Here is a 26,494-nt window from a genome sequence, read left to right as displayed (position 1 = left end):
CTTTGAAAAACATAAAAATTGTAACTTTTAAACAGTCGTGCAATTAACATTATACTGGATGGTTATAATATATATTTTTTATTTGATATAATTCCTGTTTTTCAGGGCTGGGAGGTGCTTTAGGTTACATGCTAGGAGGGCTGGACTGGACCAATACCTTCCTAGGTCGAGCTTTTAAGGCCCAAGAGCAGGTCCTCTTTTTCTTCGCTGCCATCATCTTTATAATTTCTGCGACGCTTCATCTTTTCAGCATCAAGGAGCATCTATATAACCCCGACCAGCCAGGGGTACTGAAGGATGAGGATGAAGAAAGGCCACCTCCTGTCCAGCTCTATGGCAGCTTTCCATCTTCTCGTCTCATACCTCAACTAGAACTGATCCCTGAGGAGGAGCCGTTTTCAGCCCATGAGGATGACCTCTCTGAGCGGGATGTTTCAACTGACTTTCTAAACATTGACCTAGTACGGAGTAAAAGTGACTCGGTTTTAGCCATGCCAGATACTACAGTAGAGCTTGACCCAGACTTGGATCGCGATGGGCAGTTTCTGTACGACATCGAACCCACTTTATTCCAGGACTTCCAGGGTCTACAAGATGATGGAACAATATTGGATTGCCACAACAACAGCCATGCAGGTCCGTGCATTGACCACCACTTACAGATTTACGATAGCAATGGGGAACATATCTGTGGAGCTGCCAAAACCATAAACGGAAGCTTTGCTGTTTCTGGAAATCTAATCACTGGAGCAGCGAATGCCGGCTATCAACCAGGCAAAGTCGGTTTACGTCCATCTGGCATCCCAGTGCGTCGCCGCACTCCTTCCTTCTACCGCCAGCCCTCCTTCACTTTCTCTTATCATGGACCTGTGGGATTTCAATGGCGAAGGCGCTACGGCAACATGGCTGGGCCGATCAAATCTTCGCGAAGCCTGAATGACATTGACAAAATCGATAGACGGCATGAAAGGCGGAAGTTGCAGCTAAGTCGCATTTCTGCATCCCGCAGGAATGAGGAGGATGAAGAGAGTGAGGATGGGGATGGCGGTACGACGGTCAAATTGCTCTGGTTGTCCATGCTGAAGATGCCACCCCAGCTCTGGCGTTTGTGTGTATGTCACTTGCTCACCTGGTTCTCCATGATTGCACAAGCTGTGTTCTACACGGACTTCATGGGCCAGGTCATCTTTGAAGGAGACCCAACTGTAAGAAGAGTTCCTTATCCTTTCTTGTAATATAAATTCTAGATTTAATTATAACGTAGTGCTGTCAAACGATTAATTGTGATTTAATCATGATTAATCACATCGCAAATAAAAGTTTTTGTTTACATAATGTGTATTGTGTATATTTATTATGTATATATAAATACATGCACATAAAGCATATATTTTGAAAATATTTACATGTATATAATTATAGTCATATAATTTATATCATATATAAATATATTTAAAATTTTTCTTAAATATATACAGTCATGTGTGTATTTATGTGTGTGTGTGTGTATGTATGTATGTATGTATGTATATATATATATATATATATATATATATATATATATATATATATATATATATATATACACACACACACAGTACACACACATTATGTAAACAAAAACTTTTATTTTGGATGTGATTAATCGTTTGACAGCACTAATTATATGTAAATTCATTAAATCTATCATTTGTTTTTGTAAAATTAAAGTTATAATAATCAGAGTTATAATCAGTATCAGCATTTTTTTTGGTACTTTCTAATCAAAATACCAAATAATTAGACTACCAAATTAATAAACCAGCAAGGTGTTACTTTTAGTCTACAGGCTCTATTTTACTGTATGTAATACTGAATATACTTGATGTCCTACTGATGTTTTTCAAAACCAGGCTGCTGCTAACTCCACTGCTCTGCAGAACTACAGTAAAGGTGTGCAGATGGGCTGCTGGGGGCTTGTGATCTATGCGGCTACAGCTGCGCTCTGCTCAGGTGTGTGTTATGTTTATGTGTCGTATTTGGATAGAACATGGCTAATGATGAGGATTACATTTTTGTTTCGTCCAGTGGTTGTGATCAGGTTTCAGTTCTGTATTTAGACGCATGACCACGTTGTGGAATAAGCAGATTTTTTTAGGGTGTTTTTGTCTTGTATATGATCTCCTTTAGAATGCTGTTTTTCTTAGTTTTATATTTACCTGAAATTTAACATTTAAATTGTTGTAATTCTTTTAAATTTTAAAATTAATTTGTTGCACATTTTATGTAACATTTCATTTTATGTGAACCTTTTTGGAAACAATTTCTATGTCGGTGTCCATTTTGAGTATTATTCAAACCAAATAATCAGAAACTTTTTTTTTTTCACAGATGTGCTCCAAAGGATCTTAAACAACTATGACCTAAGCATAAAAATCATCTATATGTTGGGGACTCTAGGCTACGCTGTGGGCACAGTAGTCATGTCCATCTTTCCAAATGTATATGTAGCTATGGTGATGATAAGCACCATGGGAATCATCTCTATGAGCATGTCATACTGCCCTTATGCTCTGCTGGGACAGTACCATGAAATCAAAGAGGTCTGTATCATTTCATTAACTTGTATAAGTGTATAACCAAATATATGATGTTACCAATTATTCAAACTACCATTCAAAAGTTCAGAATTATTGCAGTTTAATTATTCATGATTTTCATTCACTTATACTCATCAAGGCTGCAACTGTTTGATCAGAAATACAGTAAAAACAGTAATATTGTGAAACATTGCATGTAATGTAATTTTGTCACTTAAATGTAATTTATTCTTTTGATCAATTTGTCCTTCCTAAATTAAAGTATTAAAAAATCTTCCTGACCTTTTGAATGGTAGTGTGTATGATAGAGATCTGGAAGATAAGCTCTTCCACAATTCATCTTCACTACCAGTAGCACTTGATATGTGACAGCAGTTTTCCTCACAGCAGCAGTGTTCTCAATCAGCTTCTTTCATCTTTCTTTTACATTGTCATAGTACATTCATCACAGCCCTGGAAACTCACGACGAGGCTTTGGCATTGACTGCGCTATCCTGACGTGTCAGGTGTACATCTCTCAGATATTTGTGGCGTCGGCGCTCGGCGCTGTCGTAGACGCTGTTGGTACGGTTAGAGTGATCCCCATGGTAGCAGCGGGAGGTTCATTTCTTGGTTTTCTTGCTGCGGCTTTCCTTGTCATCTACCCTGATACACTTGACGACGATGATGATGATGATGAAGATGAGCAAGGCCCAAGCTCTGCTAAGTCAGTGGCTGCCTCCAGTAACAGCACAGAGAAAATCAAGCCAATGCTAAGGAACAGTTCTAGCAAGCCAGAGGTTGAATCCTCAGTTTGAATGTAAAATACTTGAGCTATTTAAGTACAAATCCCAAAATGCACAAGCAAGTTAAGACGAAAGAACAAGAGGGACATTGTCTACCAATCATACACTCTCACATATGCTGAATGTATATCTGTGGATATGGTACAGAGACAACCCTATTTGAGTCAAATATGTGATTTCTGAGATTATTTCTCAAGCTATTTATTATTTGTTCCCAAAATTTTCATTCTCTACACACAAGTATGTTTCAGTTTGTAGTTTCATTTTTTTTATATCCAGGTTTACGTCACTACATTTGAAAACATTATTTCATTCTAATAATTTTTTCCACACATTATCATTTCACTTTACAAATCAACATTTAAATACTAGGTGCAAGTTTGCATATTTTATCAGTGTTAAATTGTATCTGATTATCATTGTTCCCCTCCTCAGCCTCATCATAAGAAACACTCAGGGGAAAGCTGAACGGATGCTGCTTCTGAGCGCTAAACGCTCACTTCTGTTTAGATTTAACTATGCATAATGCCAAATCGTCAAATTCTAGATTTTGGGCAAGACATTGTTTTTGAGAGTTGTCTTTAGTTCATAAACTTGATTTTCTTAGGTACACTAGTTTGTGGTATAAAGAACACAGAGAGCTGAGACACTGAGTAAGGAAATGGCTTTGCTGTACAGCAGTGATTGGTGTATGAAATGAAGAAGTGTGTTTAGTTTTCATGGCAATTTTTACTTGGTTTCAGCCTCCAACTTAAGTGATGACACTCCAATAGCGGCAGTATTTTTCACTGCCAAATTCATAAAACTGTTCCAGTACTGTTGTGTAGTTTATAAACACAAGTTTGTTTGTTTTTTTTTAGCTTGTTTCTTTTTCAAGAAGACAGGCCAAATATTTCCTTTACTAATTAGTCACAGAACCCCACTGGCCCAGAGTGGACTAACTAAGCTATGGCCTCGTTTGCTCATAAATGTAGACTATATACATTGCTGGAAGTGTGACGTCTGTACAGAGGTCAGTAGGCTGGTTTTCTATCCTATTTTATCAAACAGGGTGTGTGTGCTTTTCATAAGGTGAACACTTTTTATTTTTATTTTTTTATCATTTTTGTATAGGCCTATGTGGTACTGTTGTGACTTTTTTTAGTGTTTGAACCAAAGTTTATAATGATTCCAGGTGTTTATTTTGAATTTGTGTTCAGTTTCGATAAAGAGAAAGTTATTCACTTTTCCCTGAGTGAATGCTTGTTTGTTTTGAACTGTAGCACAACGTGGATGAATCTGAAATGAATTGTATTGTGGTTGTTGACTATCTTTACGCACACCATGTGGTGAGCATCCATAGTGACCACTAGATGGCGCGAGTACATAATGAGATACCGGGTGGGTGATACATAAATAGATGTACGAACAGTAGTGGGCTATTTTAAGAAAAATTAAATTCGCTCTTAAGACACTTAATTATTAAAATGTTTTGCAAAATAATTTCCATGGGAAATCAGTTGTACAGAGTGAAATCTTACAAAATGTAGGCCTATTGGCACTTTTCAAGAATATGGTAAAAAATAGGGCTTGAAGCTATTTTTTATTACTATTATTTCTGCAATTAGTCAGAAATAATGAAAGGAGATGCCTAACCTTCAGAAAATATTTTTCAGGGCACCAGAAGTTTTTTTTCTCTCTCTCTCTTTCTTACGAGATGTTATTGTGGGATTCTGGCGCTAATAGACCGTTCAAAGTTGAGGGTACACGCTTTTACACAAAAACAAATATTCTAAGCAGGATACAGTTAAAGGGACAGCTCGAAAATTACAATTCTGCCATCATTTACTCCTTAAGCTGTTTCTAACCTGAGATTCTTTCATCTTTTGTACACCAGAAGATATTTTGAAGAATTGATTTCCACTTGAACAACTTGAGGGTGAGTTAAAAGAAGACAGAGTTTTCGTTTTTGGGTGAACTATCAATTTACATACTCGAAAGATATGAGTTTTCGGTTTTTGTCTTTTAGTCCTGTCAGGGTTCGGCTGTTCGGACAGATTTTGTATAGTTGCGGCGCTTTCAGTAGCCTACAAGCACTAACGTTATAGGCTATTTGATTTCATCTGACGGCATCAAGATGTTTGTGCAGATTAACATCTTGGAATGGAGAGCTGGTTATGTAGTCTTAATAGACAATTTCATATTCATCCTGTTTTCTGACAACAGAAACGTCGAGTTAGGCTTTATTAACTCCAAAATCAACAACTGTTGACTTAACATTAAAAAAAATGGTCAAGCTAATATATGGGATGTGTTTTTGTGTTTTGTGAGCATTTTTTTTTTTTTGACATTTCTGAATAACACTCTAAACTAAAACTTAGTGTCATGAACGAGTTAGGATTTACAGTATGTTCTTCTCACATCAAAATATTTGAGGTTGAGTAAATCTGAATGTTTTAGTAGCATTTTTTGTTTACTTTTGCGGAAAAAAAAGTCCTGATGGGTTGATGGATGCTTCTAGTTTAATTGATATAGAGACAAAGATGTCTGCCAGCTGCTGCTTTACCGTCTCCAACACTGCTCGAATTGAAGGGGGGCTGGGGGGATCCGGGACCCCCCATAAGGCATTAGGGACCCCCCATAAGAAGTAAAAAATAGACTTAGGGGGGTCCCTCAGACATTTTTACTTGGAGTAAGCCATTTAAAAGAAGAATAGTAGCTTATCTCTCTTTGTTATGCAACATTAAATAGTATATAGTTATGCATATTATGATCAAATATATTGTTTATTTTGTATAAATTGTATATTGCGAGACTAACCCCCACCCCCACCAAAAAAAAAAAAAAGTCTGATGGTGGGGACCCCCCATAAGACTTGATTCAATTCGAGCACTGGTCTCCAATGAAACCAAGCAGATCATTCCAGACTCTGGGCATCTTTCATAAACAGTCGGAGCGAGTTGCTCTTCTCATCTAATCTCAGAACCTCTGGCAGCCTCATCTCTTCTCAGTTTGTTAGACACACAGCAGTGTCGGTGACGCCTGAGAGCACTTGTCTTGTAAAAACACTGCTCGTCAGTAATGTTAAAGGTAGCACTGCCCATGGAGAGCATGTAGAGCGCAGGCGCAGATCTCTCTGTTGCGTGTGGACTGTATCCTGTTCTTTTGTCTTTCCAGCTGTTCCGTGCGTAATTTCACTTTCATAATACCGGTGATCGACAAAGGTGCGTGCATTCTTATATTTCCAGCAAAGATGGGGATGTAAGTGGTTAGAATATAAACTTTAAGAAAAACTTTACAATGTTATCCCCTTATATAACAACTTTAAAAATATTTATCTGTTCACAGAGAACGTAAGCTACTATTTTTTGCAATTATTCCTATTAAGGGTAAATACTTAAATTATTCCAGTTACCATGCTTGAATTAGCAAAAATGTTAATAAATTTAGACAAAATAAAAGCAGTAACTAATTATCTGAACTTAAATGCATATTGTATGTTTCCGCTGACTGCAGTAAAAAAAAAAATCACTTATGCTCATTTGTTAGTTTTTTTTAAATATTTAGTTTGGCTTGCACATAATTATATTTTTACAATGTATGTTTCAGTTGTGGATTGAATATGTGTTTAAAATAGTAGCCTACTTCCCACTTCAGTTATTGAAATATTCTAGCCTAAGCTGTTATATACATATATATTAGAATTTGCAACACACACACACACACACACACACACGAGTCAAATTTAACCCTAGAACTTCCCAGAGCAGGAAAATATTGACACGCATCTCTTTTATCTGTGGTTTCCAGGGTGCCTGTGTAATTGCTTTCTTTGTTTCTTCTTTGTTCCCACAATGCTTTTGTGTTGCTGTTGTGTTATCCCTGACTTGAGGTGTTAATGTACATATAACATAACATAGCATCTTTAAAGTTTATCACACATAATCTGTTAAGCAAAAAAATTTTCTTTCAGATTTTAGTTTTCAACCCAGGAACTAGAGATTTCTACAAGAATATGAATGTGCATTTTCTTCATTAATCTCTTTCTTCACAGATCTTATGAGAGCTGTGGGTTCACAATTCTGATGATTCCCAATGGCAGACGGTCTTCCTTCAGGATTACTGGAAGCATGTATCGTTGTTGGTCTTGCAAATGATAAACTGAAGGAGCTGTCCCAGGTAAAAGAATTTCTGCGACTCTTTCTACGAGTCTTTGTTAAACTGTTATGAGGGGTAAGGCACCGCCTTAACAACGGGTCTCTTTATTTAAAAGCATCATGTGCATCAAACATGATGGGACAGGCCCAGAGCTATAGACTATGTGATAGAATTCCTGATTTGGCTGCATTGTTTTTCTCATTTTCAAGTTAACCTTTAATTTAAAAAAAATAAAACTAGTAATTTTATAGAAAATATTAATTGTTATTTATTCTATATTAATTAGAATATTATATGTTTTTTTGTTGTTGTTTTTTTAGTTTTAAAATTCATAGAAGTTCATAGGAGCAGTTTGTGTGTTATGGGGCGAACGAGACGTGAGACGTGCAGATCCATTTGCAAGCTTTATTCCAAGATGTGGTCAAAACACAAGCAGGGTCAAAACATCAGCAAACCGGTATAACACAGGCAAGACAAAGAGTAATCCTAGGGCAAGCGTGGGTTTTTGAGCGGCGAACAATATCCAGAGGGCTTGAGAAGAGGGGTAGTCCAATACCATGAGCAATAATCCAAACGAGATACAAACAGAGTCCGAATGGCAAGGCAAAGGGTTAATCCAGGAAACACAGGCAAGAATCAAAACACGAAAAAACAGACAAGACTATGACAACTAAGTGGGCTCCGTAGAGTAGCTATTGCTAGGAGAGTGATATACGCTATACAATACTGTATACAATTTGACTGAGGAAGTCCATGGCTTAAGTAAGGCGTGTGATGGGAATCAGCTGTGTGATCAATGCAATCAGCTGTGTGTGTGTAGTCAGTGCAGTGGATGATGGGAATTGTAGTCCGGCGGTGACGTGCAACAGTTAGTGTAGTGCAAGAGTCAATGTGGTGAGCGAGTGACCTCTGGTGGTAAGTGAACGGAAGTTCATAGGCCGGATTCGTGACATTGTGAAAGGTGCCAAGGTACATACAATTATTTTATTATTGTTATGGTTTTTTTTGCACCTAAAAAGTGAATATTGCTTTAAAAAAATATTTTAAAATCATATTTACATTCTCATCAGATTAAGTCTCCAATCGTATCAGTAATCTTGACAATGCATTGTGTCCAGTCTTTGCTGCAGGTGAATGGAAATCCTCTACCGCTGCTGGATCCTGAGGTCCTTCAGGTCCATGCACCTCCATTTGTGTCTAAAGAGAGTCTCAGTGAACCAGCCGAGAGAAACTTCAGCCAGACCCAGCAACAGCGCTTCTTCATTAAGAAGAAAAATGATATGCCTGATATAAAGGCTGGAAACCCCAAAGAAGAAACCACAGAGAATGTTAGTGTTCCCAAAGACCTGAATCTGGTGGCTCTGCCACAACTCTGCTTTCCAGGTGAAACAAGTTTAAATGCAAAAGCTTGGCTGGTTGTTGAATCATGTCTGTTCCATGCAGATCTTCATACATTACACAGTGTAATACTTGAGAAACAGTTTACAATCTCTGTAGAAAATGGCAAAGGTCAGTTCACAGCAGTATAAAGAGTATAAAAATAAAGGTGTTAACCGACAATAGTAAGAGCAATTCATACTATAAATGTGAAGTAGTTCACAGTAGCTGCAACATTAGTTTAGAATGATTAGATTAGACTAACATTCATTTCTTTCTTTTAAATCAGGTGGACTTCAGATAACTAAGGAGCAAAAGGATGAACAATTTCACTTCCTAGTCTTTACTGACATGTTTGGAAACCAGTCTCATGGAGTAGTTCTCCAGTACTATAGAGCAATACAGGTCAGATTCTTTTTTTTATTATCTAGCCTCTCATTATTTATTTATTTATTAAATTTATTTAGAACAAAACACAATATATATACATTGTATGTACACACACATACATATAAACAACAAATTATTACCAAATAAAGAAAAACCACGTCCCAAAGACGTTATACATAAAGTGTCCGAAAAGGAGTGGGATGAAGCAAAAGCTTATTATTATTCCCACCCCTATACATTATGGTTGTGTATTGACAGATCACCTGTGCTGAATTTTACCTGCTGTTTATGTATGTTTCCCAAATAACTGTGATGTTAAAACTGGAAGTTGCTCTAGTTTTTCTTAAAGTTTATTATATATTTACATACATACTTATATATACAGTGTGTGTGTGTGTGTGTGTGTGTGTATATAGTATAACTACCAATAATCAGAAAGGGTGCATGCACTCTTATCTTTTTTGGCATTTGCATGGGTAGAACATAAGATGCTGAAGGAAAACTTTAAATCGTTAAGATGTAAGATTTTTTATCTGTTCATATACAATGCCAGCTACTTGTCGGTCTTGCAGTTATTCCTATTTATTTTAATACTTAAATTATTAATCAGTTATTGTGCTTGAATTAGCAAAAATCAAATAAAAAGAAAGAAGGAAAAATGAAGTCGAAGGCTAAGTGTATGTTTCTGCTAACTACTGTGAAATATGTAAATATAGTTTTTCTATTGAATTTTAGGCAATTGATTTACAGCTTTTTTTCTTACTGTTTTGCATGTTGTGGATTGAATATGCGTTTAAAATAGTAACAATTTAATATTCCCTATTTGGTTATTCAAAGTAAGGTCATATTAGGACAATGGACATATTAGGACAAAGTAGGACATCGGACATGCATGAATCATGAATTCCGTCACATTATATAATATAACTCTGACCAATCATGTTTCATATATATTTAGGAAACACACACATGCACACTCACGCACATGCATATACACACACACACACACGTTTGTTTTTGTGGATTGTGGGGACATTCCATAGGCTTAATGGTTTTTATACTGTACAAACCGTATTTTCTATCACCCTACACCTAGACCTACCACTTACAGGAAACTTTCTGCATTTTTACTTTCTCAAAAAAACTAATTCTGTATGATTTATAAGAAATGGGGACATGGGGAAATGCCCTCATAAATCACCTTCTCCTTGTAATACCTATGTCATACCCATGTCATTATACAAATTTGTGTCCTCATATTTCACAAAAACACGCGTGCACATACACACACACACACACACACACACACACATATATGAATATCATTTGTTTTAAGGTCCCAAATTAAAACTAATAACATTGATTAATGAAATTGAAATGATTGGGAGTACTTTCCAGACTATATGGTGGTGTTCTGATGATACAGTTTTAAGGTACTGACATATTCAAACATTTTGTTTTAAACACTGTTATACAGGAAGAGATGCAGAATGGACATCAGTCCTTGTACAAGTCTCCGCAACTCTACATTGCTTATGCAATATGTGTTATATCAAAACACCCATATTACAATGCACTCAAAGACTGTCTGTCTAGGTAAGATTCAAGATATTTATTCAGATTTATTGAAAAATAATAAAACAGTCATGGCCTAATGGTTAGAGAGTCGGACTCGTAACCCAAAGGTTGCGAGTTCGAGTCTCAGGTCTGGCTGGAATTGTAGGTAGGGGGAGTGAATAACCAGCGCTCTCTTCCACCTTTAATACCACGACTGAGGTGCCCTTGAGCAAGGCACCGAACCCCTAACTGCTCCCCAGGCGCTGCAGCATAAATGGCTGCCGACTGCTCCGTGTGTGTGTTCACTGCTGTGTGTGTGCACTTAGGATGGGTTAAATGCTGAGCACAAATTCTGAGTATGGGTCACCATACCCGGACACGTCACTTTCACTTTCACTTTTTAAAATATTTGAAAGACCGAGGAATATATAATATAACAAGAGGCTTATCAGCAGTACTAGATTCTACTATTCTGTCATCATAAAATACTCAATTTGTCCATGCTATAAGGAACACACCCATAACACATTTATTTGCATTAGTTGAATAAAAACAGGAAACTACAAACAAAGGAGCTTGTTCTGATATCACTGCAGAGCCACAGTATTCACACTTTCCAGAGAATTCAACCTACAAATGCATAGTCATAGTTGTATATTAAACTGATATAGGAGAAAGCAGTTTAATATCTAAAATGACACACAGCACCTTTTCTTCCATTTCTTCCATTTTCACTTTCTCATCCGCAGCCTCATAGTTCAGCTCAAAATCTGTCAAATGACGGATATGGAAGAGCAAGTGAGGGAGTTCTCTGCTAAACTGGCTCTAGTCCCAGTTCCTCCTCCTGGTCAGCTGTATGTGGTGGGTTCTTTTAGGCATCTAAAGTTTAGCAAAATTAGACAACTGAAAAAAAGTTGTAACAACGTGAAAAAGTCTATGATGTGTTATAATGTAAAGACGAAATATATAATACATGTGAAGTATATTTACTTTATTTTTCATGTCAGATGTTCACCTTACGACCTCTGACGATTGTCCTTCCATCCAGAGAAGATAAAAATCATCCTGTTATCGACCTGGACTTACATCTTCCACTCCTCTGCTTCAAGTCCAGAGAGCTCCTGCAGGTCAAATATAAATGCTGATGACATATTATGGAAATAACAAAAATAGAGGGTTTTTCTTTGTTAGCAGTTTGAGTGAACACAGACGGTCTGGAAATCCAAACCAAACAAACTTTTTCAATGGAACTTTTTGATTAAACAAAAAAGTTACTGAAAGTTTTGGTCCACATCACATTGGAAAAATGTCTCTGTTCCCCTGCAGATCATAGCCAGTATACTCACAGAGCAGCGTATGGTGTTCTTTTCCTCGGACTGGGCCAAACTGACCCTTATCGTAGAGTGTTTCATGCTGTATATTTGGCCCCTTCACTGGCAGCACCCACTGGTGCCTATACTGTCTCAACACATGCTTGACTTTGTTATGGCACCGACTGCCTTCCTCATGGGATGCCACATCAGCCACTATGAGGACGTTGCCAAGGTAAAGCCTAAGTAATGGTCCCTATTATCTCATTTAGGCTGTTCTTTAGTTCAGGCTGTTTCAAATTGGGGTCCAAAATGGGGTGACAGCGGGACTGGGGAAATCTGAGTAGACAAAAAACGGTTAATGATTTCTGTTGATGACATTATGTATTAAAATGTAACTTAATACAAAATATTAATATATTTTATAATATTTGATCATTTCTTTTAGCTTTAGCACAATACAATTTAATTTTGACAAATTATTAATATTAATTTAATTAATTTTAAAATAGTTAATTAATTTATAAGAAGTTTTATTTTTAATATTACGATTAATATTTTCACTCAGAATAACTGTGTATTTATAGATGCCTTTATGTTAGTTCCCTGCTTTAGTTCATATAAAATGTATAAAAAATACTTATTTATTCATTCATCTAATTATCTCAATTAAACCTGTCCCTTGCTAAGTTAAAGCTGCAGTCCGTAACTTTTTTTGGTTAAAAATTATCCGAAATCAATATTTGAGCAAGTGCATAATCAGCCAGTGTTCAAAACTATCGCCTTACTTTAGCCCGATTCACAACGGTAAACTTATGGTATGGGTAGGCTTTCGCAGGTGCATCATTACGTCACGTCTGTAAACATAAAGAAGTTTTCCCGGCTACTAGGCTATTACATGTGTGAGGATCCTGCAGGTGGCGGATCATTTATAGCCTTTTCTCACAGCAGCTAGAATAATTAAATGTATCATTTTGATGGCGGATTGTAATCCAGAAAGTATTGTGTGTTTATGAAACACATGTGAATGAAATTAAATTATATTCCAGTTTTAAATGTGCTTCTGATTACAGATAGCCTGGGATTACACAAGATTTGTATTTTAAAGAAAACCAGTTCGAAGGGAGCATAGTTTGCTTTTTGGGTTAAAAGAATTTCTTATTAGGAAATTCGAATGGTATGACAGTTAGATTAAACTGTACAGAAATTGAAATCTATACGCTAATACACACTATACTCATTGTCACGTAATGCTGATGTTGTTCATTTTAGAATAAAGTATAACAATAATAATAATTTGCACGATTTGATGTGATATGAGCTAACCGATCTTTAGATTAAATCACCATTGGTAGCACGATTTATGGTAATGCTTTTTTTCCTCAGTTGGTCAGAACAAACATGACTGACTTGTAACTTACTTGTTCAGATGACAATATCTGGTGAAAATTCTTATTTGGGTCATATATTCCAAGACGTAGAGTAATTACGTAGAGTAATCTGTGATTGCGACATACAGTAAATATCCACACCGGTGCGGTGACTGACTGCCACACGTTCACCTCAAAACATTAGAGTCATCCGCGCTGGAGCCGTGCCAAAGTACAACCCCACGCAAGCAAGATAATTCCTCAAGTAACTGCAAATCCAGGTTTTCAAACATAGTCGGTGACAAAGAGGCAAAACTTACGACTGCAGCTTTAAATGTGACCCTGGACCACAAAACCAGTCTTAAGTCGCTGGGGTATATTTGTAGCAATAGCCAAAAATACATTGTATGGGTCAAAATTATAGATTTTTCTTTTATACCAAAAATCATTAGGATATTAAGTAAAGATCATGTTATATTAAGATATTTTGTAAATCTCCTACTGTAAATATATCAAAAGTTCATTTTTGATTAGTAATATGCATTGCTAAGAACTTCATTTGGACAACTTTAAAGGCGATTTTCTCAATATTTAGATTTTTTTGCACCCTCAGATTCCAGATTTTCAAATAGTTGTATCTCGGCCAAATATTGTCCGATCCTAACAAACCATATATCAATGGAAAGCTTATTTATTCAGCTTGAAATCTCAATTTCGAAAAAATTTACCCTTATGACTGGTTTTGTGGTCCAGGGTCACAAATATGTTGAGAAATTCATGATTTTTAATTAAATCAACAGCCTGTCAACTTCAGTGATTTCTGATCTTTGAAATCATTGTCTGTTTATCAGTTAACTGATGACCTGATTCTGATCGATATTGACGAGGGAACCGTGTCCTGCTCTGGCTATCATTACATTGATGTCCCTGACACCCCACAGGCAGCTGCTCAGCGTTTCAAGTGTCGGTAAGAAACATTTAACCATTAAATGCAATCTTACTAACTCCAATAATCTTTATTCTATTGGAATGATCAAAATATACAAGATATTAATAAACTCACATTATCTGACCCGGCTGGTGAGACTAGGGGCCTGTACCATGATGGTAGTTGAACAAACTCAGGCTTACAGGATTCGTTTTTGGAGTTGATAAATCCAAAAAAATCAATCAGGCTTTTTTGGTACCATGATGCTTATCATCAACATTCTCTGTCAACAGACTTTGATCTTTCACTAATCCTCCACTCCATTCATATGAAATGGATTTAAGGGTACAATTATTATACAAATAATGGTGCAATCTAAACTGATACTTACCTGCTAAAGCCAACCAAACCGGCTTCCAAATTGACTGGTATATGCCCCAGCTCCCATTATATAATTAACGGTCGTGTATTTGTCAGATTTGTAATTGTTTTGCTGGATCTTCATGTAGAAGGAAAGGTCTTCAATTACACTACGACCTGGAAGTGGTTCATCAGAGAATCTGTAGCAATCTTAATGAGCTGCGGAAGCAGAGAAAACGCTGGCAACACAGGCTCAATTTAGATATACAAAACATCACCCTGGAACTCATCGTTAACATGTTTAGGTCAGTAATAAGAGCCTGTGCAGAAGACTAGAACTGATTTTGAATCTTCTACACATGCATAATTAAAAAATAATGCTTCTTTTTCCAGAGATGTCAGTGATCACCTTAATGATGAACACAGAGTTTTTAACACTGATGAGTTTCTGAAGACCAGGGAGCCAGGCGACCAGCCATTCTATAAAAAGGTAACTTTCCATTTAATAATATGTCTGGTCTTCAACCTTTAGAGATAGAACTGTATGACTGATGGCTTTTTATTCATGACAGGTCTTGGAAACACACATTTTCCACTCCTTCTTGAAAGAACGTTTGAATGGAAAAATAGATCAATTCACCCAAATGGAGCTTAGTACTCAGACAGAAGACCAAAAGTAAGTTATATAGAATGACAGATTTTCCACATTATTAATAAAACTGTTTTGTGAACTAATACTTTTATTCAGCAAGGATGCTTTCTTGTAGGCATACTGTCATCATGTAGGCTACTGTCATCAGAAGTGACAGTCATTTCAAATATATGTTGTTCTTTTGTTTAATAATTTGTTATCAATTTCTGTAGATTGAGTAGATTGATGGATTACTCACGCAGACCTACCATAAGGGAAATAGTTTTACGAAATGGTTCTTTAGACAGCGGTTTGAGTAAACGCTTGGGCTCAAGTCTCCCTGACCTGGACAACAAGAAACACCTGAGTGTCCTCAAACAGATGTCTCCAACTAAGATCATTCCTGAAAAGTGTAAGAGAAATGCATTTCTGTAATGCATCGCCACAGCTCAGTTTTGTATTTAGATTATTGTAGCATATATATGTTACTAATCATCCTTAAAAAAATCCTTATCCCTAAAGCTATGAATATTCCAGTCAAGCCAATCAAGATCTTCCAGCTTCCAGAATTTCCTTCTCCATTGAACTACCCCAACATACTCCATTTCTTTGGAGATCTTATCCTCCAGCTGAACAAAGCCATATCAGCCACCCCACCTCAGGATTCCTCCCTGCTAGCAAGATACGTTTACCTGCGCGGCCTCATCAACATGCTGAGTTCTAAGCGATTGGATGCCATCAGCGACTTCCAGAACCTCTACAAAACAGATATTGAGATTTTTCCTGGAGAGCTGGTGAAGACACTGGTGAACTCTCTGCAGAATGAGGAGAAAGTCCAGGCAGAGAAGAGATCTGAGCTCAAACGGCTCATCTGTCAGGTGAAGAACAATGAAAAGAGCGAGCATGAGGAATCGGACTATCACGTGAAGAAGTTCGAGCTGCCCAAGAGCCCCATGCAGCTGGAGGAGTTTGTGAAGTGCACTCAGCAGTCTGGTATTGTGCGGGACATGGCCACTTCACAGAGATTGTTTGAAGCTCTCACTGTCGGTAAGTTTGAGCTGGAGTGTGTCATTGTTTAAAACCATAAGAGATGTGCAATATTTTGGTATCATATTAGTTAATAATAGAAATAAAGATTTCACTTATCAGTGTTTGGCATACACTGCCATTCAAATGTTTGGGATCAGTAAGATTTTAAATATAATTTATTTATTTTTTTTAAAGAAGTTTCTTATGCTCATCAAGGCTGTATCTATTTGATCAAAAATACAGAAAAAGATGTAATTTTGTGAAATAGTATTGCAATTTAAAATAACAGTTTCCTATTTTAATATACTTTAAAATGTAATTTATTGCTGGAAAGCAAAGCTGAATTTTCACCATCATTATTCCAGTCTTCTCAGTGTCACATGATCCTTCAGAAATCATTCTAATATGTTGATTTATAATCAGTGTTGGAAACAGTTGTGCTGCTTCATATTTTTTGGGATCTGTGATATTTATTCAAGATTATTTGATAAATAAAAAGTTAAAAAGAACAGTGTTAATTCAAAATAGAAATTTTGTGTTCCGATAAACACTACTATTCAAAAGTTTGAAGTCAGTACATTTTTCTTTCTTTCTTTTTTTTTTTTAAAGAAATTAATACTTTTATTCAGCAAGGATGTGTTAAATGGATAAAAAGTGATAGTAAAGACTTTTATTGTTAGAAAATACTTATATTTTTAATAAATGCTGTTCTTTTTAACTTTTTATTCATCAAAGAATGAAATAAAAAATTATCACAGGTTCCAAAAAAAATAAAAAATACAAGCAGATAAAAATAAATAAAAACAGGTTCCAAAGCAGCACAACAGTTTCAACATTGATAATAAATCAGCATATTAGAATGAATTCTGAAGGATTATGTGACACTGAAGACTGGAGTAATGGCTGATGAATATACAGCACTGTGCCACAGAAATAAATTATATTTAAATATATATTTAAGTATTTTAAAATAAGACACCAATATTAGAAATTGCAATAATATTTCACAATATTACTGTTTTTCTGTATTTTTAAACAAATAAATACAGCCTTGATGAGCATAAGAGACTCCATTAAAAACATAAACAATCTTGAACGGCAGTGTATATCGGCCATTTAAAATGCCTTTGCTTTCTCCTAAAGCTTATATTATTATTATTAAAGTTTATGTTTAATGTTTAGCAAACCTCAAAATGAATATTAATAATTAATGCATTTAAAAAAAAAAGTATAATCTGTCAACTATATATTGTAATTTTGCTTGTAGTATTTAATTTTTTTAATGTATTTACATAGACAAATGTAAGTAATAAAAATTAATTAAAATATCAAATATATATATATTAATTAAAAATATGACAAATAAAATTCAAATATTCTGCGATTTATTGTGATATTATGTAAAATATATTTGTTCTTCTCAGGTGGGCCGAAGCATATTCATCCAGAGATGTTCAGAGTATTTTATAACTTCTGGAAACAGGCCGCGTCAGAAACACAGGACATTGACCTGCCTGAAGAGGTCCTGCAATGCCTAGACAACAGTGAGTGTGTGTACAAACTGTCCAGCTCTGTGAAGACCAGTTATGGCGTTGGTAAAATCGCCATGACTCAGAAGAGGCTCTTTCTGCTGAACACAGGAAGATGTGGATATGTTGAGATTACCAAGTTTAGGGACATTGAGGTTTGTGAGTCTTTATACCTGTAATATTACTTTTAAAATGAGAAGTTAGTGTTTGTGGTAACCGTATGAATCCTGTGAAGCCAGGAAGTAAAGATCTCCACTGCTTCGTTCCCGCTTTTGAGGATCCCATCTCTAAAGATCAAGAACAGCCTAAGGGGAGATATATTTGAGGCTAATTTAAAATCTGAGTGTGAACTGTGGAACCTGATGGTCAAGGAGATGTGGGCTGGGAGAATGATGGCAGACAACCATAAGGTAAAGTTCACCCGTACTGTGAAATAGCTAAAGCTGGAATCAAAACATGAAATATAAAATCAACCATTTCTTGCCAGCTTAATAATAGAATAAAATGTATATACCGTTCAAAGGATGGGATTCTGTTTTCGAAAGAATGTTCACAAAGGCTTCATACACTACATTTGTTTGATCAAAATACAGTAAAACAATAATATTGTCAAAAACAATTGTTTTATATTTTAATAAATTTTAAAATGTAATTAATTTCTGTTATGGCAAAGCTGAATTTTCAGTACTTTCAGTCTTCAGTGTCACATGATCCTTCAGAAATCATTCTGATATGCCGATTTGTTGCTGAAGAAAATATATTTATGTCCTGCAGCAAATAGAAAACTGTTACCAAAGGAATTTGCATGTTCAAACCACAAATGCACAAATTACTTTAGTTTGTGATAAGTGAACTCTTCTGTTTATCAGGACCCCCAGTATGTGCAGCAGGCACTGACCAATGTCCTGCTTATGGATGCAGTGGTGGCCTGCTTACAGACACAGAAGGCTGTCTGTGCTGCCTCCAAACTGGCCTATTATGAAAAGCAACGACAGCAAGGTTTGTCTCAGTCCCTACCTGTATGATGAAAACAAGACAGTTGTATTAAAGTCTCTTGTCTTCATTCCCACAGTCCCCATGATCATCCCCCGACCCACAGCAGAGGCTCTGAAACACAAGATCAATCCGTCCCAGAACATGACGAACCCTCAGTCTGTCGATGTCTTGCTCTACACTCCAGGTCTGCATGCAGGAGTATTTGATGAAATAGTTAAATGGATAGTTCATGTCATTCCAAGTCATTTTTGGATGAACTATCCCTTTAAGATACATTAATTGTCTGGATTTGTCCTGTTTGATCTGCCCCCATGAGATTTTGTCAGATTATCAGTTTAAAAATTCATCATTATACGCATTATTTGAGACTGAGAAGTTAATAATACTGGACAAAGCTACATACTATTTTGAATTGAGCATATACATGTTATAAAAATGTTTTTCAGTGGCATGTGAATGTGTACAATTCTTGGCCTGTTTGTTAAGGCAGTGTCACATGACAATTTCAATGGTGCGGAATTGTCCAATTAGCATTTGTGGAACTGTTGAGCAGGAACAAGGGGAGCAGTGAGGAGATTTGACCTAAATGCTACTCCACATGCTCCCCACTTTAAAGCCTTCAGATAACCCATATTTAAGCCTCAACTTGGAGGATGTAGCAAATTAAATTGAATTATGTAGTCAAGGAATGCTATAATGCCTGTGTGCTTAGATCCCAAGCAGAATAGCAATACATTTGTTTATCAGTTTAAAATATTATTGTTATTATTTTAGAAATTAAAGGGCTGGTTTGGATTTATATTTTGGAAAACACCTAAATGAGAATTTGGAGGTTTTTTTTTTTTTTTACAGTTATATAAAAAATGTGTTTGTGTAAGATTTTATGATAAATAACTCTTTTTAACTTCTTCCAGGCCAGTTAACGTTCCCAGACAGGAATGTGGATGGAAACCCTAAGCTCTGGTGTGCTCTCAGCTGTGGGAAAGTGGTTGTGTTTGATGCTGTCAGTTGGTCCCTTCAGCAAAACTGCATTCATTTAGGAGAATCTCGACTGGTAAGATGCTGCTATTTGATTTTAAGATTATGCAATGTGATTTAAAATATTAAAGATGATGGAAAAGTAATTGATAACAGCAAATCTGATGTTTTCTGTATTTAGTGACACTGCAGTCAGTGAGAATTAGTTTTTCAAGTAACAGGGACCTTCATCTTTTTCTTTTTTTTTTGCCACAGTAAATTGTGTATGATGCCACCTTGTGGATTGGAAACTTGTTGCAGCTTTGTTTTCCAGTGTCTTTTACTTCTGGCTGCAGTTTTTGGATCTGTGGAAGAATGAAAATTAAAGTCTAATTCTCAAAACAGATTTCACACAGCAGTCTTTTTTTTTTTTTTGTGCCCAGAACTGCATGATGGGATTGGACCGGGAGCAGGTGTGGATTGGATCTCAGGACTCCGTCATTTACATAATCAACACCCGCAGTATGCTGTGCCATAAACAGCTGACTGAGCACCGTGGAGAGGTCACAGACTTCGCCCTGGAGAAACTGAAGCCGGAGAACAGATCAAAGTGAGTATTGGACAGTAACAACATTCACTGGGTCAATATCCTGGATGCGGTTATGGTAACAGTTATTACTTTTTTATCTAAAATAATAATATATATATATATACAGTCATGGCATTAAAATTAAAATTAATCTGCATTTTTAATCCTTTTGATCTTTTATTTTAAAAATTCACAAAAATCTAACCTTCCATTGGATAATAAGAATTTAAAATGGGGGGAAATATCATTATGAAATGTTTTTCTCAAATACACGTTGGACACAATTATTGGCACCCCTAGAAATTCTTATGAGTAAAATATTTCTGAAGTATATTCAAATTCATATTCACAATTTTGAGCACTCCAGGGTGATTATGAACATGAAATTATCCAGCCATGGCTTTCTGTTTGACATAAATATAAATAGGTGGGAAAACTTTGATCTGTTCTCCAGGAACTGGGGCTGCAAATTAGCCTTTGGCTAGAAGCCTATATATGGAGCATCGACTGCTTAAAATTGTAGCAATGTTATACTGCATTGTCCCTGTTAAATAAACTAATAAATAAATAAAACAAAGCCCAAATTCCCTTAATCATCCATCAAAATGAGAAAAACCAAAGAATATATTTCTGATGTGCAGCAAAAGATAATTGAGCTTCACAAATTAGTGAAGTGGCTTTAAGAAAAGAGCTTGAGCAGTGAAAATTCAGGGCAATAATTAAGAATTTCCAATCAACATAAAATGTTACGAAACTGCCTGGAAGAGGACGTGTGTCTATATCGTCCTAATGCATGGTGAGAAGGAGAGTTTGAGTGACTAAAGACTCTCCAAGGACCACAGCTGGAGACTTGCAGAAAATAGTTGAGTCTCGGGAAACCTTAAAAAAAAATTGTCAAACAGCCCCTACATCACCACATGTTGTTTGGGAGGGTTTCAAGAAAAATTCTCCTAGCTCATCCAAAAACAAACTCCAGCATATTCAGTTATCAGACACGACTGGAACTTCAAATGGGACTGGCTTCTATGGTTGGATGAAACTAAAAAATGAGCTTTTTAGCAGCAAACACTCAAGATGGGTTTGGTGAACACAGGGATAAAAGTACCCAATGTGTACAATGAAATATACTGCTGTATTTGTGATGTTGTGGGCCTATATTTCTGCTGGAGGTCCTGTACATCTTGTTCAGACACATGGCATCATGGATTATATCAAATACCAACAGATAAAAAATCAATAAGTGACTGACTCTGTTAGAAATCTTATAATGGGCCATGTTTGGATCTTCCAACCGTACAATAATCCAAACACAAGCCTCAAAAACAACACAAAAATGGGTCACTGAGCACAAAACCAAGCTTCTGCTATGGCCATTCCAGTCCTCTGACCTGAACCCATGTAGAAAATGAGTGAGGTGAACTGAAGAGAAGAAGCACCAACATGGAGCTGGGAATCTGAAGGATCTGGAGAGATTCTGGATGAAGGAATGGTCTCTGATCTCTTGTCAGGTGTTCTCTAACCTCATCAGGCAGTATAGGAGAACATTTAGAGCTGTTAAACTAGCAAATGGAGGTTTCAACAAGTATTGAATAAAAGGGTGCCGTTAATTGTGGCAAATGTGTATTAGAGAAAAACATTTATTTCATAATGATATTTCCCCCCATTTTAAATTCTTATTATCCAATGAAAGGATAATATATACATTTTATAGGCTAATACATTCTTTACATAATTTTACTAGAATGTATTATCATACATTTTGTTTTGTTATCTATAGATATAGCTATATATCACATTTTAATTGTTTTATTATGTATTAATACATTTTGTTTATTATAAATAGACAAAAATACAGATAAATATTTAGATAAAAAATAAAGATAAATAGTCTTTACTCCAAAAATACAATTAAAAGTGTCACCAGCAGGTGGCAGCATTGTTTGTGATATTTTCTGTATATTTGGCAGCTGTGGTTGAGAATAGAGATCACACTATGAAGAAATGTCATTTTGATGTGTTCTCCAAGCCAAGCGCAGGTGTATTCCTGTAGTGCAGATGGCAGTGTGATCATTTGGGACATCCCTTCTCTGAAGGTGAAGAGGCAGTTTCATCTGTCCTGTGACAGGCTGCAGTCCATTCAAGTTTACGATGATGCCTTATGGTGTGGTAAGTTTGTCATCAGCCTGGTAAAACAGTCCAAAACTGTTGTTAACTAGAAGCTCTAATTCATATTATAGAGTTTTTGCATACATTTTACAAAAGTGTTCAGATGGCCATTTTTTTCAGAGGATTTTTTTTTCTTTTTTTTTGGCAATGGATAGCTTGACATTATTGAGGTTAATCGGAATATATACATTATTTAATTTAAATTTAGTATATGTATGTTGTTTGTGAAGGCGCTAGGGATTGTGTCATGAAGCTGAGTCCCAGTGGAGATCTGCTATGTAAGATTTCCCTCCCAGGTGAAGTGAAAACCACATCCTTCAACAGGGTCGCACTGCTTATGGAGGTTTGTATCATCTTCTCACAGTATCAGCTGTAACCAAATATGACCCCTAAATATAATGATCCCCCTTCCTATACATATACATACAGTATACACATATATACAAACATCTGTTTTGGTATTGTCCTGCCCAGGGACCGCAGATGAAATTTAGCTCTGTAACTATTTCTGGGCCAGTTTTCTGACTGTCCATTGCCCCTGTCAAATAATGAATTAAATAAAAAATATATTTTAAATCTTTATTTATAATTCTAAAATGTGAGTATTTATGGTATCTCTGTGAATGTGATGTGTTGCAGCTTTATGTTGTTTTAGTGTGTAGTTTTTCCTTGCTGTTTGCACAAACACATTTGACACGCAGACAGCCAGAGAGGTCAGCCATGCCACTAAATGGTGTGAATTGCATAAAATTATAATGTGCTCAGATACAGTATAATCAACAATCTCAGGCTCCTGTTATGTGTTTTTATAGAAAAGACAGATCTGGACAAGTTTCACAGACTCAGCAGAGCTTTGTGTATGGGACTCCAGTGACCCCGTTAAACCACCTAAATGGGTCATACTCCCCAACTGCAGTTGGGTCACCTGTATGATCAGAGTGAAAGATCAGGTAAGACGTGACCTTTTACATGACATTCCCATGGTCATACCATACACACACAAACACACACACACACACACACACACACAATACATGGTCTCCTCTTTCTCTTTTTTTAGGTCTGGATTGGTTGTAGTGGTGGATCAAGCCTCAGTAAGGTTGTGGGGAAGATCTTTGTGTTGGACTCTGAGAGCCTGAAGGTTGAGAAGGAGCTTGAGGCTCATGAAGACACTATTCAAGCTCTCTTCTCAGCAGAGGACCGATACATACTCAGCGGCTCTGCAAATCGTGATGGCAAAATCGCCATCTGGAGAGTAGATTAAACAAACAGACACAACTTGATTGTAAGTTTTATCAGCTTCATAAACAGGTGCATCAGAATACGTGACATGCAAGTTGTTCCTTAGCGGACTCAACTTAGGGGAGGAAATATATACGCAGTTTCCCTTAAAAAGTGTCATATAATCCCATTAGGCTTTGGTGAGAACATCTGTTTATACTGGTTTTGATTGGAGCCAATGATGGCACTATGACGACCAACTAGAGTATCCTGAGGGTTGCAAATACTTATCAAGCTAGATAACGGAGTGAAACAACTGCTACAAGGGTTTTTTTCCCCCCTACAAATAGTCCTATGTTAAGAATGCTAATATTTCAGTGGTCTCTGTGGAATTATATTTTTGTATTGCCTGAGTATAAGCAAAGCTTGCAGCTGTAAAATATAAATAAGTTTATTATATATTTTGGAATTAATTTGAAAGCTTTCAGTCCTTTGAAAGCTGTTCTTATTCCAAGAAAAGTTGAATATAGAATTGGGTGAGGTTTGTGGAGCTGCCATGTACACAATTTCCTGAAAAGCCCTGGATCAAAGGGAATTGAGGTCCAAACACCAGCACTGCCTGAGGATGGACTGCAGCCATAATGAGTAGACTGTGTAACAGTGTGCCAGTCCTTGTGGTGTCTCCGGAGTGGCTTGTAAGATTGTATGAACCCCTCTTTGATCGCCACTACTGTCTCGGTTTTCGTTATTGTATATCTGTATTTATTTTATATCTGAAATGTTTTGGGGAATCGCACACAGAAATGCCTGGGTTGTGTTAAATGTCTTGTTTTTTTCCTTTCTTCTTTTTAGAATTGCATTAATTAAAAATCACATTTTATTTTTTAAAGGTGCCATAGAATGCATTGATACAATATTTTAAATTGTTCTCTGATATCTACATAGAAGGTATGTGGCTTAGGTAAAGGCAAAAATTATCCAGAAACGGTTTTACATTTGCATTTACCACCCTAGGATTTCTCCCTAGAATTAAAAGGTCTGTTATTGGCTTATTTGGAAGGGTCATGAATAATAATGTTAAGCTCTGCTCTGATTGGCTGTTTCACAGTGCGGATCATTTCAGTAGCTCACAGGAAGGAAACACAGGGAGGAAAATATATATTTCAATACTTTCTCTCGCAGTTATATTATCGGGTAATTATATTGTAATTTAAAATCGGGGATCAGGGAGCCGCTATTAATCTGTGGGGCACTGAAACTGCGTTCAAATGCACGATCGCTTTTTACTTTCACTTTCGAGATTCGCACAAACTCTGTTTATACTATGGAGCGGCAGTACTTGCCACACATTTTACAAGATCAGATGCTTGTCAGTGGTGCTCAGGATCTGCAAATCATTCGCCATCATCCTCAGTCATCTCCCCTTACTCTGTTCATGTGGTAAGTGAAATCTTATGTACTATATTGTAACAGGCTACTGCTAGCAAGGAGCTAAACATGTCCCTTTAGTGGCTCGTGTTATTTTATTAGAACACGTTATTTGCTTTCCGTGCCTTTCTGAATACAGACACCAACCCATCCCTGTGCATCACATCCCCTGCACAGCCTGGAACATAACATTTATTTCCATGATCTGCCATTTTCGCTGTTGTCCTCGCTTGTTTCTTCACAATACCTGCAGAACTTCTGATGGTTCAGCTGGCGGCTGGCCTAGAACATGGGCGGGTATATGCAAATGTTGGGGGCGTAACTATTAGTGATCCCGACTGTTACATCACAGTCGGTATTATGTTCTGATTCACCTATTTTTCAGTGGTCTTTTTTTATTCACGAGATTTACATAAGAAGGAGGAAACAATGGTGTTTGAGGCTCACACACGTCATTTCCATGTACAGAACTCTTATTATTTAACTATGCCAAGGTAAATACAGTTTTCCATTCTATGGCACCTTTAAGATACATTATAGGACTGGCTTAAATTGTGCTTGCATTTTAACAATATGTGACCCTGGATCACAAAAGCAGTCTTAAGTCGCTGGGGTATATTTGTAGCAATAGCCAACAATACATTGTATGGGTCAAAATTATCGATTTTTCTTTTATACCAAAAATCATTAGGATATTAAGTAAAGATCATGTTTCATGAAGAAATTTTGTAAATTTCCTACCGTAATTTTTTTTATTAGTAATATGCATTGCTAAGAGCTTCATTTGGACAACTTTAAAGGCGATTTTCTCAATATTTAGATTTTTTGCATCCTCAGATTCCAGATTTTCAAATTGTATCTCGGCCAAATATTGTCGTATCTTAACAAAACATACATCAATGGAAAGCTTATTCATTCTTTCAGATTATTTATTTATTCTTTCAGATGATGTATAAATCTCCATTTCAGAAAATTGACCATTATGACCCTTGTGGTCCAGGGTCACATATTTTATTGGCAGTTAAGCACGTTTTCCCTAAAATTCTCAATACTGCATGCAAAAAATATAATTTCTGTATTAACGTGATTATATCGTCCTCTCTGTCATACTGTTTTTGTGCCAAAATAAAAAATAAATTAAGTACAACATCGGTA

The 26,494-nt window shown here is 36.3% G+C and overlaps 2 protein-coding genes across 6 annotated transcripts in view; both read left to right on the top strand.

Annotated features, from left to right (window-relative positions):
- The window catches only part of LOC306878556 (solute carrier family 45 member 4-like), a gene marked incomplete at both ends in the record, with an annotated part of 5,926 nt that extends 2,550 nt beyond the window's left edge, over positions 1 to 3,376 (top strand). Inside the window, 4 exons of the mRNA XM_079430986.1 lie at positions 106 to 1,205; positions 1,893 to 1,992; positions 2,440 to 2,582; positions 3,017 to 3,376. Coding sequence (XP_079287112.1) covers positions 106 to 1,205; positions 1,893 to 1,992; positions 2,440 to 2,582; positions 3,017 to 3,376 — 1,703 coding nt within the window. The remainder of the gene's footprint in view (positions 1 to 105; positions 1,206 to 1,892; positions 1,993 to 2,439; positions 2,583 to 3,016) is intronic.
- Positions 2,453 to 26,494, top strand: LOC306877700 (DENN domain-containing protein 3-like). 5 transcript variants are annotated; one of them, XM_079429612.1, is made up of 25 exons: positions 2,453 to 2,582; positions 7,398 to 7,522; positions 8,620 to 8,884; positions 9,168 to 9,283; positions 10,746 to 10,864; positions 11,575 to 11,686; positions 11,833 to 11,952; positions 12,152 to 12,370; positions 14,357 to 14,472; positions 14,943 to 15,098; positions 15,187 to 15,283; positions 15,366 to 15,469; positions 15,658 to 15,836; positions 15,947 to 16,471; positions 17,878 to 18,137; positions 18,222 to 18,392; positions 18,852 to 18,981; positions 19,055 to 19,162; positions 19,893 to 20,032; positions 20,379 to 20,545; positions 22,551 to 22,690; positions 22,921 to 23,033; positions 23,330 to 23,403; positions 23,503 to 23,640; positions 23,751 to 26,494. In XM_079429612.1, exons 2-24 carry the CDS (start codon positions 7,439 to 7,441, stop codon positions 23,621 to 23,623), a joined length of 3,636 nt encoding a protein of 1,211 aa, XP_079285738.1. In that variant the 5' UTR covers positions 2,453 to 2,582; positions 7,398 to 7,438; the 3' UTR covers positions 23,624 to 23,640; positions 23,751 to 26,494. The 5 variants fall into 5 exon arrangements, with proteins under 5 accessions (XP_079285738.1, XP_079285736.1, XP_079285739.1 ...); XM_079429610.1 differs by lacking the exon at positions 23,330 to 23,403; XM_079429611.1 differs by lacking the exons at positions 2,453 to 2,582; positions 23,330 to 23,403 and adding an exon at positions 6,519 to 6,567.

Source organism: Barbus barbus (genome assembly GCF_936440315.1).
Source record: "Barbus barbus genome assembly, chromosome: 12".
In the NCBI taxonomy this organism is placed as follows: Eukaryota; Metazoa; Chordata; class Actinopteri; order Cypriniformes; family Cyprinidae; genus Barbus; species Barbus barbus.
Note: the sequence above shows the minus strand (reverse complement) of the source record. Positions and strands in the feature narration are given on the sequence as shown.